The sequence below is a fragment of the Nansenia antarctica genome (genome assembly GCF_963989245.1).
Source record: "Nansenia antarctica genome assembly, chromosome: 1".
Taxonomy (NCBI): Eukaryota; Metazoa; Chordata; class Actinopteri; order Argentiniformes; family Microstomatidae; genus Nansenia; species Nansenia antarctica.
The window spans coordinates 113,840,243-113,858,547 of record NC_137674.1 but is presented as its reverse complement, the minus strand read 5'-3'; the positions used below and the strand labels follow the sequence as shown (position 1 = coordinate 113,858,547).

At 46.8% G+C, this 18,305-nt stretch overlaps 2 protein-coding genes across 2 annotated transcripts in view; both read left to right on the top strand.

The window, feature by feature from the left end:
* Positions 1-6,350, top strand: part of LOC308156936 (phosphatidylinositol 3-kinase regulatory subunit gamma-like) — a gene marked incomplete at both ends in the record, with an annotated part of 22,585 nt that extends 16,235 nt beyond the window's left edge. The window contains 5 exons of the mRNA XM_080530394.1: positions 2,507-2,662; positions 2,821-2,895; positions 3,119-3,313; positions 3,740-3,917; positions 6,270-6,350. Coding sequence (XP_080386520.1) covers positions 2,507-2,662; positions 2,821-2,895; positions 3,119-3,313; positions 3,740-3,917; positions 6,270-6,350 — 685 coding nt within the window. The remainder of the gene's footprint in view (positions 1-2,506; positions 2,663-2,820; positions 2,896-3,118; positions 3,314-3,739; positions 3,918-6,269) is intronic.
* Positions 6,351-7,726: 1,376 nt separating this feature from the next.
* On the top strand, positions 7,727-16,557 carry ifi30b (IFI30 lysosomal thiol reductase b; the record flags this gene model as incomplete). Its single annotated transcript, XM_080530382.1, has 7 exons — positions 7,727-7,846; positions 11,069-11,257; positions 12,217-12,288; positions 12,811-12,900; positions 13,342-13,491; positions 14,145-14,213; positions 16,498-16,557. The coding sequence occupies 7 exons, from the start codon at positions 7,727-7,729 to the stop codon at positions 16,555-16,557; spliced, it is 750 nt and encodes a 249-aa protein (XP_080386508.1).
* Positions 16,558-18,305: the final 1,748 nt, after the last annotated feature.

Sequence of the window (18,305 nt, the reverse complement as noted above, 5' to 3'; positions counted from 1 at the left end):
TTACAGTAACACAGTACAGCTGCTTTAGAACGTCTCTGTGTTACAGTAACACAGTAAAGCTGCTTTAGAACGTCTCTGTGTTACAGTAACACAGTACAGCTGCTTTAGAACGTCTCTGTGTTACAGTAACACAGTACAGCTGCTTTAGAACGTTTCTGTGTTACAGTAACACAGTAAAGCTGCTTTAGAACGTCTCTGTGTTACAGTAACACAGTACAGCTGCTTTAGAACGTCTTTGTGTTACAGTAACACAGTAAAGCTGCTTTAGAACGTCTCTGTGTTACAACACAGTAAAGCTGCTTTAGAACGTCTCTGTGTTACAGTAACACAGTACAGCTGCTTTAGAACGTCTCTGTGTTACAGTAACACAGTACAGCTGCTTTAGAACGTCTCTGTGTTACAACACAGTACAGGTGCTTTAGAACGTCTCTGTGTTACAGTAACACAGTAAAGCTGCTTTAGAACGTCTCTGTGTTACAACACAGTACAGCTGCTTTAGAACGTCTCTGTGTTACAGTAACACAGTAAAGCTGCTTTAGAACGTCTCTGTGTTACAGTAACACAGTACAGCTGCTTTAGAAGGTCTCTGTGTTACAGTAACACAGTACAGCTGCTTTAGAACGTCTCTGTGTTACAGTAACACAGTAAAGCTGCTTTAGAACGTCTCTGTGTTATGTGAGAGAAAATTATTATATGTAATAAGCTACATTTAAGATTCAAACTCCATCATCTTTTTTTTTTTTTTTATTTGTTTTTTCAGATTTTATCCCTTTTTCACCCAATTTGGTAGCCAATTTAACCCAACTTAGCATCCAATTATCCCCTGCCTATTGCATAGGATCCGCCGCACGACCCCGTGGCCGGCAGTCCCAGAGGAGGGCGCCAGGCAGACTAGGCTGACTGGCTCCTCGAGCCCAGTACCGTTATTCCGGCACCCAGGGGGCGGTGTTGCGCGACGGATCCTAGTCCAGAAATACTCCTATACCCCCCTCGGAAGCGGCCGGCCAATATGCCGCTTCCCGTGTGCCTCGGCCATATCTGGATCTGGCGAGCCGGGATACGAACCCCGGCCCCGGTGGGCAGCATGCACTAGCGGCCAGAAACTCCATCATCTTAAGTTGGATGTCTACAGCAAGCTGTAGAAAATGATTTCCTGTTGTCACACAATAAAACCAGTTTCTCTACTTGAAGCTTGACATTGGCTAGACAACAGACACATTTAAATGATTACAATGAAACCTGTTTTCTCCTGTGCCATACATTTACATAGAAACTCAGAACAATGCTGAGTCACACCAGAGTGATTGCCCAGGCATTGTTCACCCTGTGGTCACCACTCCTCACTTTTGTTGTGCTGTGGGGAAGGGAGGGTCAAATTCCCCCCTAACCTTCATCCCCATCATCTTCCTCAATGTTCAGGTCCACACCCCCTGTGAATGATTGGTTTGGACCTCACCTAGGGGCGGACTTGTTTGTGAGGGGAGCTGAGAGCATATATGCTGACATGTAATGAATGACTTGTACTTTTTAGGAGGAACTTTGAATCGTTCAGATGCGTCTGACGAACCTGTAAACTTCCTCCTTCTGCAGAAGAACATTAAATATCTTTTCTTATACATCTTGAAACGAAACAGGCTGCCATTTTTTGAAATTTGCTTACAGTTACAGCACAGCTGCTTTAGAACGTCTCTGTGTTACAGTAACACAGTACAGCTGCTTTAGAACGTCTCTGTGTTACAGCACAGTACAGCTGCTTTAGAACGTCTCTGTGTTACAGTAACACAGTAAAGCTGCTTTAGAACGTCTCTGTGTTACAGTAACACAGTAAAGCTGCTTTAGAACGTCTCTGTGTTACAGTAACACAGTACAGCTGCTTTAGAACGTTTCTGTGTTACAGTAACACAGTAAAGCTGCTTTAGAACGTCTCTGTGTTACAGCAACACAGTACAGCTGCTTTAGAACGTTTCTGTGTTACAGTAACACAGTAAAGCTGCTTTAGAACATCTCTGTGTTACAGTAACACAGTACAGCTGCTTTAGAACGTCTCTGTGTTACAGTAACACAGTACAGCTGCTTTAGAACGTCTCTGTGTTACAGTAACACAGTACAGCTGCTTTAGAACATCTCTGTGTTACAGTAACACAGTACAGCTGCTTTAGAACGTCTTTGTGTTACAGTAACACAGTAAAGCTGCTTTAGAACGTCTCTGTGTTACAGTAACACAGTAACGCTGCTTTAGAACGTCTCTGTGTTACAGTAACACAGTACAGGTGCTTTAGAACGTCTCTGTGTTACAGTAACACAGTACAGCTGCTTTAGAACGTCTCTGTGTTACAGCACAGTACAGCTGCTTTAGAACGTCTCTGTGTTACAGTAACACAGTACAGCTGCTTTAGAACGTCTCTGTGTTACAGTAACACAGTAAAGCTGCTTTAGAACGTCTCTGTCTGACACTAGACCCTGAAGGTGTGTTTTAACTTCCTGATCTCGTTGCTCAACGTTCCAGAACCCAAACTAATTCCACTAAGCTACAGTCCCAGGTGACCCTGGACAGCGGGGACACACTGGACCTGGACCAGGAGACGCAGGCTGCAGACAGGAAGAGGAACGCCCTGAAGTCAAACGTGCTGCAGCTTAACACCATCAGAGACCAGGGGCTGGTGTAAGTTCAACACACACACACGCACACACACACACACACACACACACTCATGCACACACACACACACTCACAGTAAAGTCCACACTGGTGTGTGCTGAACAGAGAGTTAAGCTACGCTGTGTTGTTTTCCCCTTAGATGAATTGTGTCATTGTTGCAGGTGGCTCAGCCAGAAGAGCAGCAGACAGCAGATGATTGACAGGTGGCTGGGGGGCAGGAAGCACCTCCACCATGAGTGAGTATTATTATTATTATCATCATTATTATTATTGTTATTATTATTGTTATTATCAACGCTGAAGCCCCAGTGCTGCTCCACCTCCTCTCACCCCCGCCCTCCCCCCCAACAAGCTGTGTTAGTCGACTATCGATGTGTCATTGAAAAAAAATAACATTAAATCGGATGCTGATATGCAGACCAGAACACTAGAACTCACCCCCCCCCCCCCCCCCCACAGCCCTTATTCCCTTGAGGATGAGGAGGAGGAGGAGGAGGAGGAGGAGGAGGAGGCGCTCCACCATGACGAGCGGACCTGGTACGTGGGCGGCATCACACGCGGCCAGGCTGAGGAGCTTCTGATTGGCCGGGGGGACGGAACCTTCCTGATCAGAGACCGCCTGACGCACGATGGCTCCTTCGCCTGCTCCCTGGTGTAAGATGACCCCTGACCCTAGCCCTGACCCTGACCCCTGACCCTGACCCTGACCCTAGCCCTGACCCTTGCCCTGACCCCTGACCCTGACCCTGACCCCTGACCCTGACCCTGACCCCTAGCCCTGACCCTGACCTTGACCCTGACCCTAACCCCAACCCTAACTCTAACCCTGCTCCGTGGTGTAAGGTAACACTGACCCTAACCCAGCAGAGGAACAGCAACACGTTGATGTGGTGACACCAAAATCTATAGGGCTAGAATGGATACATATATATATATATAGAATGGATATGGAATAGAATAGATGTTTAGCTGGGGGTATTATGGCCTGCTGGGCACTTGGATAGGATTTAATAAATTTCCTAATTTAAATTTCATTGTAGCGTCGTGTCTAACCTGAGGTGTTTCCCTCTGCATCTCCAGGGTGAACGGGGAGGTGAAGCACTGTGTGATCTGTCAGACCTCCTCTGGCTACGGCTTCTCTGAGCCCTGCTGCCTCTACGCGTCCCTCAGAGAGCTGGTCCTCCACTACCGCCTCACCTCCCTGGCCCAGCACAACACCCTGCTGGACGTCACCCTGGCCTGCCCCGTCCTCACACACGTACCCAGGTGACCAGGTGACCAGGTGATCAGGTGATCAGTCACCTGCCGGCGACACACACCTGGCAGAGCTACAAACACTCAACTTTTTGCGCAACAATACAAGCGAGATGCAGAGTGAGACGTTTGTAAACGACTGTTGGAGGTTTCTGGTTCTGAAGAGAACCTGTCTGTCTGAAGAGAACCTGTCTGTCTGAAGACAAGCTGTCTGTCTGAAGAGAACCTGTCTGTCTGAGGAGAACCTGTCTGTCTGAAGAGAACCTGTCTGTCTGGAGACAAGCTGTCTGTCTGAAGAGAACCTGTCTGTCTGAAGAGGACCTGTCTGTCTGAAGAGAACCTGTCTGTCTGGAAAGAACCTGTCTGTCTGGAGAGAACCTGTCTGTCTGAAGAGAACCTGTCTGTCTGAAGAGAACCTGTCTGTCTGAAGACAAGCTGTCTGTCTGGAGACAAGCTGTCTGTCTGAAGAGAACCTGTCTGTCTGAAGAGGACCTGTCTGTCTGAAGAGAACCTGTCTGTCTGGAGAGAACCTGTCTGTCTGGAGAGAACCTGTCTGTCTGAAGAAAGCCTGTCTGTCTGGAGAGAACCTGTCTGTCTGAAGAGGACCTGTCTGTCTGAAGAGAACCTGTCTGTCTGGAGAGAACCTGTCTGTCTGAAGAAAGCCTGTCTGTCTGGAGAGAACCTGTCTGTCTGAAGAGGACCTGTCTGTCTGTCTGGAGACAAGCTGTCTGTCTGGAGAGAACCTGTCTGTCTGAAGAGAACCTGTCTGTCTGAAGAAAGCCTGTCCATGATGTTCTGTTTTGGTTTGGACGTGGACGAGGCTACACATATCTTTGCATCTTTTTCTTCTTTTAAAGTTTCCATTGTAAATGTAAAGTCGTTTGACATTTCAGTGGACTTCTTCATTCTTGCAATCGATCGTCTTAGGAGCCAATTTGCTTTTGTGGCGTAATCCTTTTTTCTTTTTTTTCTTTTTGGAAAAGGATTTGATATGATAGATATGGTGGATATGGTGGATATGGTGGATATGGTGGATATGGGACCTAACAGGCCTTTCCCCAGGTGCATATCTAGATATAAAGGTGCGTCTCTCACCTGGTTCAGATGGAAGATAGGAAGCTGTGGAGAAAAGGCGTTTGTGTTTTATCTCCTGGTTACCTTCTCCTCTCAGAGCTGGGAGACACACAGACAGACAGACACACAGACAGACAGACACACAGACACACAGACACACAGACACACAGACAGACAGACACACAGACACACAGACACACAGACAGACAGACACACAGACACACAGACACACAGACAGACAGACACACAGACACACAGACACACAGACAGACAGACACACAGACACACAGACACACAGACAGACAGACACACAGACACACAGACACACAGACAGACAGACACACAGACACACAGACAGACAGACACACAGACACACAGACACACAGACACACAGACACACAGACAGACAGACACACAGACACACAGACACACAGACAGACACACAGACACACAGACAGACAGACACACAGACACACAGACACACAGACACACAGACACACAGACAGACACACACACAGACACACAGACACACAGACACACAGACACACAGACACACACACAGACACACAGACAGACAGACACACAGACACACAGACACACAGACAGACACACAGACACACAGACACACAGACACACAGACAGACACACAGACACACAGACACACAGACACACAGACACACAGATACACACACAGACACACAGACACACAGACACACAGACAGACACACAGACACACAGACACACAGACACACAGACACACAGACAGACAGACACACAGACACACAGACAGACAGACACACAGACAGACAGACACACACACAGACACACAGACACACAGACACACAGACACACACACAGACACACAGACACACAGACAGACACACAGACACACAGACAGACAGACAGACACACAGACACACAGACACAGGAGACACACAAAGCCCTCTCATATGTGGTTGAGAATCGTTCATTTTTATAAACATTGCAACACTGCTGTAGGACCTCCCAGCCAGGAGGGAATCTCCTTCTGTACTTTTTCTTTGAGTCTGAGGACTAAAGCTGATGTACTGTAAACTACCAGAGTCACTGAGCTACAGAACAGGATGCAGTGATGTGTCAGTTCTGCAGTGATTGTTGTGAGGAATCTCAGAGGTGCTGTGCAGTACCATGTAATGGTGATGACATGTGTCAGGTGATAGCTAGCCTTTTTTTAATTATCTTATCCTGCTTCAAACATGTTTATCTCTGTGTATCTGTAAGTGTGTCTGTACGCCCCTATCAGACGCTGAGTGTGTTGAACAGTTATGTGTCGTTGGTGGAGGACAAGACAATGATGATGCCAGAAACAGGCCTAGATGACTAGTCTGTGTATGATGACGGGGTGTTGATGTGAAAACGCTTTACGTTTTTTTTGCTTTTATATTTGTGAAACAGCCCTTCCCTGAGGTAGCTGAAGCCTGATGCAGCTCAATCTAACTCTAAATACACTCACAAAATATTACAAGAACTACAAACCCTTGAACACAAACATACATTCGAGCATTCAATGTTTATTCTCAGATAGTTACATATCATCTGTAATAATCTGCAATCTATAATCAAATAATGTTGCTTGTGAAAAGCAAAATGCACTTTTGATTTGAATTTACTCAAAATGTGTGTTTCTCCAAGTAAAATTGTAATATAGGCTACTTGCTTTGAGCACACATTTCTCATGCTATTAGGCCTACTTTCAGTCTTCTAGGGGGAAAAAGTCTAAATACTTTAATCAATGGGCATTAATGTTATCTGTGGCGGAACTAAACTGTCCTTATTTCCATATTAAATGTATTGTGTTGAATTATGTATGAATTATGACTTTCCTTGTCAGATCCTTTATCATACATATGTATTTAGCTACATCTGTTTGTTTTCTAGGGGGGGAAACATTCAGTGAGTGTAAATAGGCTGATTTAATCAACCTGCATTCATCTACATTTGGGACATCTACTACAACCTATAGTGGCTGTTCCTTTCTTTATGATGTCCTTATTTCCATTTTAAATTGATTGTGTTTAATAACGTCTATATGAATAAAGTGTTGCTGCCTACTGCGATCCTGCCATCTTTATTTGGTGAAATTATCTGGGCCGCGTTCGTAAATTCGCCGGAGCGCTACACTGGGTTCAACGTCATAATAGAACCAAGTAATTTGATTGGACGAAAGGCAGTCACGTGAATGCTCCAGCGCTCTCAGAGCGAATTTACGAACGCAGCCAATATTGTTGAGTCTTCTGGGATGAGTCCGGGACGCGAATTTGCGAAACCTAGGATGGTAGGGGAAGGCAGGGCAATACCGCTACCTGATTGGTTGGCGAAGCACTCGTGATGAGCCCCCTCGTTGGCTGGCGAGCCAGACTCCTTGCTACACCAATCAGCCAACCAATCAGGTAGCGGTATTGCCCTGCCTTCCCCTACCATCCTAGGTTTCGCAAATTCACCAGACTCCTTGGATGGCATGGATGATGTCATAGAAGCGGGATGATGTCATAGAAGCGGGATGATGTCATAGAAGCGGGATGACCGACCAACCACAGCTGAGGATGATGATCCTGTAATCACCTCTGAGACTCTAGGAGGCAGTAGACAGGACACCAGTACAGTTTGAGGCAGTTTCAAAGTTTGAGTTCAGATTGTGTCGTTATTGGAAGGAGTGAGGACTTCAACACCTGCAGAGATATGAAGTGTGTTTTCGTGCTGATGATTTTTTTAATTATCTCAACTTTCCATAAATGCCGCGGCAAGCCGAAGCCCAAACCGTCCTGCCACTACCCCCCCTCCCAGTGGTGCCGCAGCCTGGAGATAGCCATAGAGTGCGGGGTGAGTTTAAACATATCGTGACGTTAGAATGATAAGGTTCTATCTCCATTCTTGTCAAAAATTTTTTTTTTTTTTTACATAATCTGATCCATTAGGTGTTTATTAATGCCTGTGTGGTGTTATTTTTTAAATGGTGACATTTTTGAGTCAGTAATTAATAAAATACAAAGGTTCCATCTCACAGAACATAATGGAATGTAAAAACTTTGACGCTCAATATCTCTGAACTGCCCTAAACGGAGATAGAACCTTATCATTCTAAACGGAGATAGAACCTTATCATTCTAAACGGAGATAGAACCTTATCATTCTAAACGGAGATAGAACCTTATCATTCTAATGACCAAAGCAGGATTCTCTTTAACATTCATTCATAAAACTCTCTGCGATGTTATTCTGATTAACTCCAACAGCTGCTTATTGTGAACTCCTGATCATGTTTACTTGAGATGTTCTGTTGAGTTTAATGACTGAATGACCCTTAAACCTCATGTCTGTTTAATCTAAACACACCAGCATGAAGATATGTTCATGTTATATATAGATATTGTGTTATACATTATAGCCGACATGTAAAGGAGTAAGACTGTCATTCTCCCAAACATAGTTGTTCATGCCGGTGGTTCAGGTCTTTAGTTGGTGTTGAAAGGCTTCCTTGTCTGAGTTGAATCAGAATCATGCTTTTGACATTAACCACCAGAGGTTCCCAATTTCCTGAGAGAAGTGCTGTCCCCAAACTGCTCTGTGTTTGGTCCCAAATATGCTATTTTAGCCTTGTTGATATTCCCTCTTAATGAATGAATGGTCTTTATTGTCATTGCTACAGTACAGGTACCAAACAACGAAATTTAGGAGGGGTGGCTCCCTTGGTGCTAGGAAAGAAAAAAACACAAAAAAAACACAAGAAGGGAAGGAGCTGGTTTACATAAATAAAGGCTATGTACACTATCCACTATACTATACTGTACAGATAGACGACTAGGGTTGCCATATTGCACATAGTGTTATTGCACATTCATTTGAAGTGTCGCAGTTTGCAGGCTAGAAATGTACATATTTGTGCCTCAGCACTACACCTGATTTTTTCAGTCCAGCAGCTGCCATCAATCCGTCCAGACTGTCCAGGGCCCAGAACCTAGGTCTTTGCTGTGTTCAGGGCCTGGATGGCCCTGGGGTAGAAGCTGTGCTTCAGTCTGTTTGTCCTTGCGGCCATGGTCCTGTACCGCCTTTTCGAGGGCAGCCGGGTAAAGTGTTTGTACCCAGGGTGGGTTGGGTCTCTGGAGATCTTGGAGGCCTTCCTGAGACAGTGTGTGTTGTACAGCTCTTCCAGAGAGGGGAGGGGGGCGCCGGTGATCTTCTGGGCTGTTCTCACGACTCTCTGTAGCGCATTTCTCTCCGCGGTTGTGCAGCTGGAGAACCAGTTGCAGATGCCGTAGGTGAGGATGCTCTCCACTGCGCCGCGGTAGTAGGCCACCATTATCTCCTGCTTGATGTGTTCCTTCCTGAGGACTCTCAGGATGTAGAGCCGCTGTTGTGCCTTCTTGATGGTGGCTGTTGTGTTGTTCTTCCAGAACAGGTCATCCTGTATGTGCACCCCCAGGAATCGGAGGGTTGAGACTCTCTCCACGCTCCCTCCGTCGATGAGCAGGGGCTGGATCTCGGACTTTTTCCTCCTGAAGTCCACGATGATTTCCTGGGTCTTTGACTTGTTCAGCAGCAGGTTGTTAACCTTGCACAGCTTGCTCAGTTGCTCTACCTCATCCCTGTACGCCGCCTCGTCCCCCCCCCGAGATGCAGCCCACCACGGTGGTGTCGTCTGCAAACTTTACGATGGTAATCACAGTATGCTTACAATTAACTTAGTCATGGACAGATGATAATAACAACTAATTGTAAGAACAGGCCAAGAAATGGCCACTTCTGGCCCCGCGGCGGCGTAGCGGTCTAAGCACTAGCCACTAGTGCAAGCTGCCCACCGGGGACTGGGATCGAATCCCGGTCTCGCCAGATCCGGATATGGCCGAGGCACACAGGGAGCGGCATATTGAGCGGCCGCTCCAGAGGGCGGTATAGGACTATTTCCGGACAAGGATCCGTCGCGCAACAGCGCCCCCGGGGTGCCGGAATAACGGTGCTGGGCTCGAGGAGCCAGTCAGCTGGTCTGCCTGGCGATCTCCTCTGGGGCTGCCGGCCACGGGGTCGTGCGGCGGATCCTACGCAATAGGCAGGGGATAATTGGATGCTAGGTTGGGTTCAATTGGATACCAAATTGGGTGAAAAAGGGATAAAATCTGAAAAACAAAGAAAAAAAGAAAAAAAGAAATGGCCACTGACTTAATGACTTACTTTACTTATTTTACTTGACTCTATTATTGTGGTTTTGTGTCTTGAGGCTGCAGTGACGATGTTGAGGAACCTAAGGCAGATAATGTTACTCTTGTGTACTTGTATGTTGGCTAATCTGTACTCTTGTGTACTTGTATGTTGGCTAATCCAATCAATTCTGATTCTGGGCGTGTTGGTGTGTCACTGCATGTCGGTTTTAGAATGTCAAGTGGAAGTGTTTAGTGAAAATACCACCGCTCATCCGTGATCAGACTTTGCTGAGGTGCTGAACTGAAGAGTATCAATAGAGCTGCAAAATAACAGCATCTGCACACTTACAACACTGTGCAAAAAACATAGTTTATTGCTTTCGGTCATAGACCTTCTTCAGGCATAAAGCCGACTAGTGAATGCAGTGGTTATAAAGGGTTCAAACAGTGGAAGTGTGTCCGTCTGGTCACAACTCTGACTACATCTTGACTTTCACGTCAAACGGAAGCAATTGACCATGAGAGGAAGGGGGTTGTGGACTCATTCACCACTGGTACAGGGTTGTGAGGGTTGTGAAAACCTTGTACAGTGGTAAATGAGTCCACAACCCCCGTCCTCAAATGGTAAATTGCTTTTCTACAACAGCCACCACATAATATACAAAACAAATACAGTTGTAACATTAAATTCATGTATTTACAATCATTAATCGTTTCAGAATACATATATCCACAGAATATAGTCCCATAAACAAGATCAACCATTGCATTGTAGGTCAGCACAGGTGTTCTTAATCAGATTGGTCTGAACTGAAGGTTGTTGGGATATTTACCACTGTTGCTAGCCAATCAGAATCCAGTATCCAAACATGCTGTTGTAGAAAGTGACATTGGTGACGTCGTCCAGGTTCAGAAGCAGTGTATGGAGCTGAACGCCACCCGGCCCAACGCCGCGGTGCCGCCGGTGAAGGTGACGCTCTACTACGAGAGCCTCTGTCCCGGCTGCAGAGCCTTCATCTCCCAGCAGCTCTACCCCACCTGGACCATGCTGAGGGACATCATGGAGGTCCGGCTGGTCCCCTACGGCAACGCACAGGTACGCAACATGTCCCCATGGCAACGCACAGGTACGCAACATATCCCCAACATGTCCCCAACATGTCCCCATGACAACACACAGGTACGCAACACGTCCCCATGGCAACACACAGGTACGCAACATGTCCTCTATGGCAACACACAGGTACGCAACATGTCCCCATGGCAACACACAGGTACGCAACATGTCTCCTATGACAACACACAGGTACGCAACATGTCCCCTATGACAACACACAGCTAAGCAACATGTCCCCATGGCAACACACAGGTACGCAACATGTCCCCTATGACAACACACAGGTACGCAACATGTCCCCTATGACAACACACAGCTAAGCAACATGTCCCCTATGACAACACACAGGTAAGCAACATGTCCCTATGACAACACACAGGTACGCAACATGTCCCCTATGACAACACACAGGTACGCAACATGTCCTCTATGACAACACACAGGTAAGCAACATGTCCCCTATGACAACACACAGGTACACAACATGTCCCCTATGACAACACACAGGTACGCAACATGTCCCCTATGACAACACACAGGTAAGCAACATGTCCCCTATGACAACACACAGGTAAGCAACATGTCCCCTATGACAACACACAGGTATGCAACATGTCCCCATGGCAACACACAGGTATGCAACATGTCCCCTATGACAACACACAGGTACACAGGCTGACCGTGTCTGACATTGTAGGTCACATTTCATCACTTGGTAACTGTTCCTCTCATTCTCTGTCTCCTACAGAAACATGTGTGTGTCAGGTGACTGGGCTGGGCTACTTCTGCTTAAAATATTAATAATATCCATTCTCTGTTCTTCTTTATTGACGACCTCGATAGATAGATGGATGGAATTAGAACCATTTTGAATGTTCTAATTCCGGTTAAAACGTCACTTTGTCTCGTGCGTATTCTGTTCTGTTTTCCCCCTGTAGGAGATTCCATCTAAGAACTCTCCTGTCACCTGTCAACACGGAGAGCCAGAGTGCCATGGCAACGCCATCGAGGCAGGTCCAATATCACACCTGATAACACGAGTGTCCATCTGCATGCAGAGATGTTAGGGAATCCCAGTAGTATTAATAGCCCACATTGACCTGCCACAATAAGACCTCACCTCCTCCTCTGGCTCACACAGATACAATCATACTGGTCTGTTCTTATTGTATATAATGTACAGATGTCTATTTTTGTATTATTCAATTGTCACTACTTATGGTGTGAGCTGCTGTAAAGCCTTCATTTCCCCTCTGATCAATAAAGTATCTATCTACCTATCTACCTATCTACCTATCTACCTATCTACATATCTACCTGTCTACCTGTCTACCTGTCTACCTGTCTACCTGTCTACCTGTCTACCTGTCTACCTGTCTACCTGTCTACCGGTCTATCGGTCTATCTGTCTATCTATCTGTCTATCTATCTATCTATCTGTCTGTCTATCTGTCTGTCTGTATGTCTATCTGTCTGTCTGTCTGTCTGTCTGTCTGTCTATCTATCTCTCATACCTATCTCCTCCTCCCCAGGCGTGTGTTCTACATGCAGCAGGTCCGTCGGCGTTTGAGGTGATTCACTGTATGGAAGCTGCTGCCAACGTCCTGGGAGCCGCCCAGCCTGTGAGTGTTACAATACAACCTGTCTACTGCTCCAATACAACCTGTCTGTGGGATGTTTTGTGCGTTTGCCAGAACCTCTTTCTTGGCAATATAAAAACAATGTTTTAGTCTTGGCAGAGTTTATACAAGTATATGTATTTGTAACCTGGGTGCCAGACTGAGAAATTGTACGTTTGAGCCAACTGACAGGGTGTGCTCTGTAATCGTAGGCAGTCCCACTCATATGTTTCATTGTATTGGACAGATACAGTGAAGACAGACAGGAAAGTAAGGAGGAAAAGGGAGAGAGAGAGGGCATGTCAGCAGGTCTTGGGATACAGACTTCAGTTCTCAGTGTATTTGATATAAAACTACAACTACCATCCTAACCCGTCCTTCTTCTCCTCCAGTGTTTGCAGCCCAGGCCATCCTAACCAGTCATTCTTGTCTCTCCTCCTCCAGTGCTTGCAGCTGTACAGCTCCGTCACCTGGGCCAGCATCACGTCCTGCGTGCAGGGAAACCTGGGCGTCAAGCTGACCCACCAGAACGCCCTGGCGACCAACGCCCTCCGCCCCGCGCTCACTCACGTGCCCTGGGTCACCATCGACGGGGTAAGGGGGGGGGGGGGGGGGGACTGTGGAGGTGCAATGTTTCAATGTTTTAATGTTGGGATCCAACACAGTACAGCAGAAGTGCAGCTCAGTGGCCTTGTGGTTAGAGTGTCCGCCCGCCCTGAGATCTGGAGGTCGTGAGTTCGATCCCCGGCCGAGTCGTACCACCAAAGACTATAAACATGGTACCCGATGCCTCCCTGCTTGGCACTCAGCATTAAGGGTTGGATTGGGGGGGGTAAGACCCTGCGACATACCAGCGTCATGTGTCCTGGGGGTGTACTTGTTCATCAAGCCACCTCACGCTACGGAATCGGGAGATAGGCTCCTGCTGCCTAAGGTCGAGGCTTACTTACTTTTCTATAGTACAGTGTCTATAGTACAGTATCTATAGTACAGTATCTATAGTACAGTGTCTATAGTTAACAAGGTTAGCAGCATCTACAGATCAACAGAAGTTACAGCTTTTGAATTGATTTCATCCTCCTCATCTGCGTTTTAATGATGTGTGTGAGTGCATGTTAATGATGATGTGTGTGAGTGCATTTTGAACTACCTAAACACAAGGTACCGATGTCAAAACACGTTTTGTCTGGCCACGTTCTGATGCTGTGTTGGACACGTTCTGATGCCTGTTTGTTGCCTTCCTGCAGGTGTACACAGACGACCTGCAGCACAAAGCCATGTCCTCACTCTTCAACCTGGTCTGCAAAACGTACAAGGTGAGTTGCAGAGTGAGGGTTAGGGTAGCAGGGTGAGGGTTAGGGTAGCAGGGTGAGGGTTAGGGTAGCAGAGTGAGGGTTAGGGTAGCAGGGTGAGGGTGAGGGTAGCAGGGTGAGGGTTAGGGTAGCAGGGTGAGGGTGAGGGTAGCAGGGTGAGGGTTAGGGTAGCAGGGTGAGGGTGAGGGTAGCAGGGTGAGGGTTAGGGTAGCAGGGTGAGGGTTAGGGTAGCAGGGTGAGGGTTAGGGTAGCAGGGTGAGGGTAGCAGGGTGAGGGTTAGGGTAGCAGGGTGAGGGTTAGGGTAGCAGGGTGAGGGTTAGGGTAGCAGAGAGAGGGTTAGGGTAGCAGGGTGAGGGTTAGGGTAGCAGAGAGAGGGTTAGGGTAGCAGAGAGAGGGTTAGGGTAGCAGAGAGAGGGTTAGGGTAGCAGGGTGAGGGTTAGGGTAGCAGAGTGAGGGTTAGGGTAGCAGAGAGAGGGTTAGGGTAGCAGGGTGAGGGTTAGGGTAGCAGGGTGAGGGTTAGGGTAGCAGGGTGAGGGTTAGGGTAGCAGGGTGAGGGTTAGGGTAGCAGAGAGAGGGTTAGGGTAGCAGGGTGAGGGTTAGGGTAGCAGAGTGAGGGTTAGGGTAGCAGGGTGAGGGTTAGGGTAGCAGGGTGAGGGTTAGGGTAGCAGGGTGAGGGTTAGGGTAGCAGGGTGAGGGTTAGGGTAGCAGGGTGAGGGTGAGGGTAGCAGGGTGAGGGTTAGGGTAGCAGGGTGAGGGTTAGGGTAGCAGGGTGAGGGTTAGGGTAGCAGGGTGAGGGTTAGGGTAGCAGGGTGAGGGTTAGGGTAGCAGGGTGAGGGTTAGGGTAGCAGGGTGAGGGTTAGGGTAGCAGGGAGAGGGTTAGGGTAGCAGAGAGAGGGTTAGGGTAGCAGAGAGAGGGTTAGGGTAGCAGAGAGAGGGTTAGGGTAGCAGGGTGAGGGTTAGGGTAGCAGAGTGAGGGTTAGGGTAGCAGAGTGAGGGTTAGGGTAGCAGGGTGAGGGTTAGGGTAGCAGGGTGAGGGTTAGGGTAGCAGAGAGAGGGTTAGGGTAGCAGGGTGAGGGTTAGGGTAGCAGGGTGAGGGTTAGGGTAGCAGGGAGAGGGTTAGGGTAGCAGGGTGAGGGTTAGGGTAGCAGGGTGAGGGTTAGGGTAGCAGAGAGAGGGTTAGGGTAGCAGAGAGAGGGTTAGGGTAGCAGAGAGAGGGTTAGGGTAGCAGGGTGAGGGTTAGGGTAGCAGGGTGAGGGTTAGGGTAGCAGGGTGAGGGTTAGGGTAGCAGAGTGAGGGTTAGGGTAGCAGGGTGAGGGTTAGGGTAGCAGGGTGAGGGTTAGGGTAGCAGGGTGAGGGTTAGGGTAGCAGGGTGAGGGTTAGGGTAGCAGAGAGAGGGTTAGGGTAGCAGGGTGAGGGTTAGGGTAGCAGGGTGAGGGTTAGGGTAGCAGGGTGAGGGTTAGGGTAGCAGAGAGAGGGTTAGGGTAGCAGGGTGAGGGTTAGGGTAGCAGGGTGAGGGTTAGGGTAGCAGGGTGAGGGTTAGGGTGGCAGGGTGAGGGTTAGGGTAGCAGGGTGAGGGTTAGGGTAGCAGGGTGAGGGTTAGGGTAGCAGGGTGAGGGTTAGGGTAGCAGGGTGAGGGTTAGGGTAGCAGAGAGAGGGTTAGGGTAGCAGGGTGAGGGTTAGGGTAGCAGGGTGAGGGTTAGGGTAGCAGAGAGACTGACGCCTCACTGGTCTGCATTCAAACTTAACGTTTTATATTTGTAGAAACAACGTCTACTTTTGGTTGTGCTGTTTGAATCAACAATTGTTACACCTTAACTGTCCCTCCTGAACCCTCTCCATCCCCTCCACCCCCTGTAATGATGGTCTGTAGCACGGCTGTATATATCATCGGCCTGTAGAGGGCGCTATAGGTCCTCAGAGTTATTACATCTACAGGTGTTAGAAGGAGTCAGAGAGAGTTGTGGATGCTCGGGGAAGCACGAATGAACATCTAGCACCGCTAGCATAAAGAGTTAAACCACAACGTCTTGTTTTTAAAAAAGTTATTTTTTCTGAGTGGGGCAGTCCCACTCATATTTTTCATTTTATTTGACAGATACAGTGGAGAATTAGACAGGAAGGATGGGTGAGAGAGAGAGGAGGGATGACATGCAGGATATGTCCCCGGCCGGAATCGAACCATTACACCCCCCCTATAGGCTACAGGTGCCTGCTAAATGCCAGACATGTTAATGCTGTTGTTAATGTTAATGCTAATATTATCAACCCCGTGTGTTCTTGTCCTCAGGGAGGACCGCCCCCCGCCTGCACTGGAGCTCAGAAGAAGCTGGACAGGAGCTTGTGCTAAAAACAGAAACAGTAATGTTCATGTCATCCATGTATATGATTGGATTTAGTCTGTATATAGTAGCAGCTTTCCTCTGATCTACCATGAACTAGTATGGTCTTTTAAAACAACCCTAATCCTTTACATTAGCTAGCTCTAATCCTTTACATTAGCTAACCCTAATCCTTTACATTAGCTAACCCTAATCCTTTACATTAGCTAACCCTAATCCTTTACATTAGCTAACCCTAATCCTTTACATTAGCTAGCTCTTAACAGTTGTGCTCAATTTGAATGTTGACAGTTAATTTGTTTGTATTCAACTGTCAACTACCAATGTTATTGTTAGACTCAACTACCAATGTTATTGTTAGACTCAACTACCAATGTTATTGTTAGACTCAACTACCAATGTTATTGTTAGGCTCAACTACCAATGTTATTGTTAGGCTCAACTACCAATGTTATTGTTAGGCTCAACTACCAATGTTATTGTTAGGCTCAACTACCAATGTTATTGTTAGGCTCAACTACCAATGTTATTGTTAGACTCAACTACCAATGTTATTGTTAGGCTCAACTACCAATGTTATTGTTAGGCTCAACTACCAATGTTATTGTTAGACTCAACTACCAATGTTATTGTTAGGCTCAACTACCAATGTTATTGTTAGACTCAACTACCAATGTTATTGTTAGACTCAACTACCAATGTTATTGTTAGACTCAACTACCAATGTTATTGTTAGACTCAACTACCAATGTTATTGTTAGGCTCAACTACCAATGTTATTGTTAGACTCAACTACCAATGTTATTGTTAGACTCAACTACCAATGTTATTGTTAGGCTGTTGATAATTAAACTCAGTGATGACAATCAACAATCAAGTTCATCATTGAGCTATGATCGTTTCCACGGTCAAATTGACTCACGTTGAAATTGTATAAATCAGTACGTTGACGTGGTTTTCTACGTACAACACGGGTAAGATCAACATTTGATCTAAGCACGTTCTATAACTGAGGCCCCTGGGGCCTCATTTATAAAAAAGTACTTGAACGTCATCTTTGACTTTCACGTAAGCACATTTTTCTAAACGGACGTAAGCATTATTTATAAAACGGGCTGAGATGGTTTAAAGTTGCGTACGTGCTTCCTTCTATAAATACCAAACATACTTGGAATTTAACGCAGGTGAATGAGGTTTGTATTAACGCCCTGTGATAGAGGCTCAATTATAGTGGCTGAATGAAGCCAAGTGCTATAATATAATATAATACAGACAGACAATACTGAAAATATTATATACTGTCTGTATTATATTATATTATAGCACTTGGCTTCATTCAGCCGCTATTTGAGCCGCTATCACAGGGCGTTAATACTATATTATAGGGTAGGCGTGCGTCTGGAAGCGGGAGAGGGCAGTAATACCACGTTCATTGATAAAATGACATAAGGGATGGAAAGGGGGGATGGCAGTTTTAGACAGGGGATGATTTGGACAGTTTTTATTTCAGGGGGGGTGCCATTCCCCCTCATCCCGACTCAACTCGAAATCCAGTATCATTTAGCGCGTGGCCGGGCAAGGCATAGGCATGTTGAAGAGAGATAGACAGCTCCGGAGGGATATAAAGAAAGACTGAAATACAATCATAAACATTCGTTCCCTTTAAATCTTTAACAAATTTTCTCGGCTGGTAACAACATCGTTAATTTTATTACGAGCCACTTAATCTTCGCATGAATTACAGTAGGCAACGTTT